At 63.9% G+C, this 238-nt stretch overlaps 1 protein-coding gene across 1 annotated transcript in view; it reads left to right on the top strand.

The window, feature by feature from the left end:
* LOC119591562 (protein mesh-like) overlaps positions 1–238 on the top strand; it is a gene marked incomplete in the record, with an annotated part of 19,450 nt that overhangs the window by 5,055 nt on the left and 14,157 nt on the right. The window contains 2 exon segments of the mRNA XM_037940324.1: positions 5–154; positions 156–196. Coding sequence (XP_037796252.1) covers positions 5–154; positions 156–196 — 191 coding nt within the window.

The following is a 238-nucleotide window of genomic DNA, read 5'->3' as shown; positions in this document are numbered from 1 at the left end:
GCAGGTCTCTCTGAACGGCTACCTGGGCTTCTCCGACGCGCCGTTCAACTGGGAGCACTACCCGCTGTCGTTCCCGGTGCCGCAGTGGCCCGAGAAGCCCGACCCGTCGTTCATCGGGCCCTTCTACTCCAAGTGCAACATCGGCGAGCTCAGAACCGGGCGACGACGACTCCAGGAGGCCCGGCGTCTACTGGAGGTGAGGATCTCTCTGGCTGCCTGGTTGTCTGTCCAACTAACG

The sequence above is a fragment of the Penaeus monodon genome, chromosome 28, assembly GCF_015228065.2.
Source record: "Penaeus monodon isolate SGIC_2016 chromosome 28, NSTDA_Pmon_1, whole genome shotgun sequence".
NCBI lineage: Eukaryota > Metazoa > Arthropoda > Malacostraca > Decapoda > Penaeidae > Penaeus > Penaeus monodon.
Note: the sequence above shows the minus strand (reverse complement) of the source record. Positions and strands in the feature narration are given on the sequence as shown.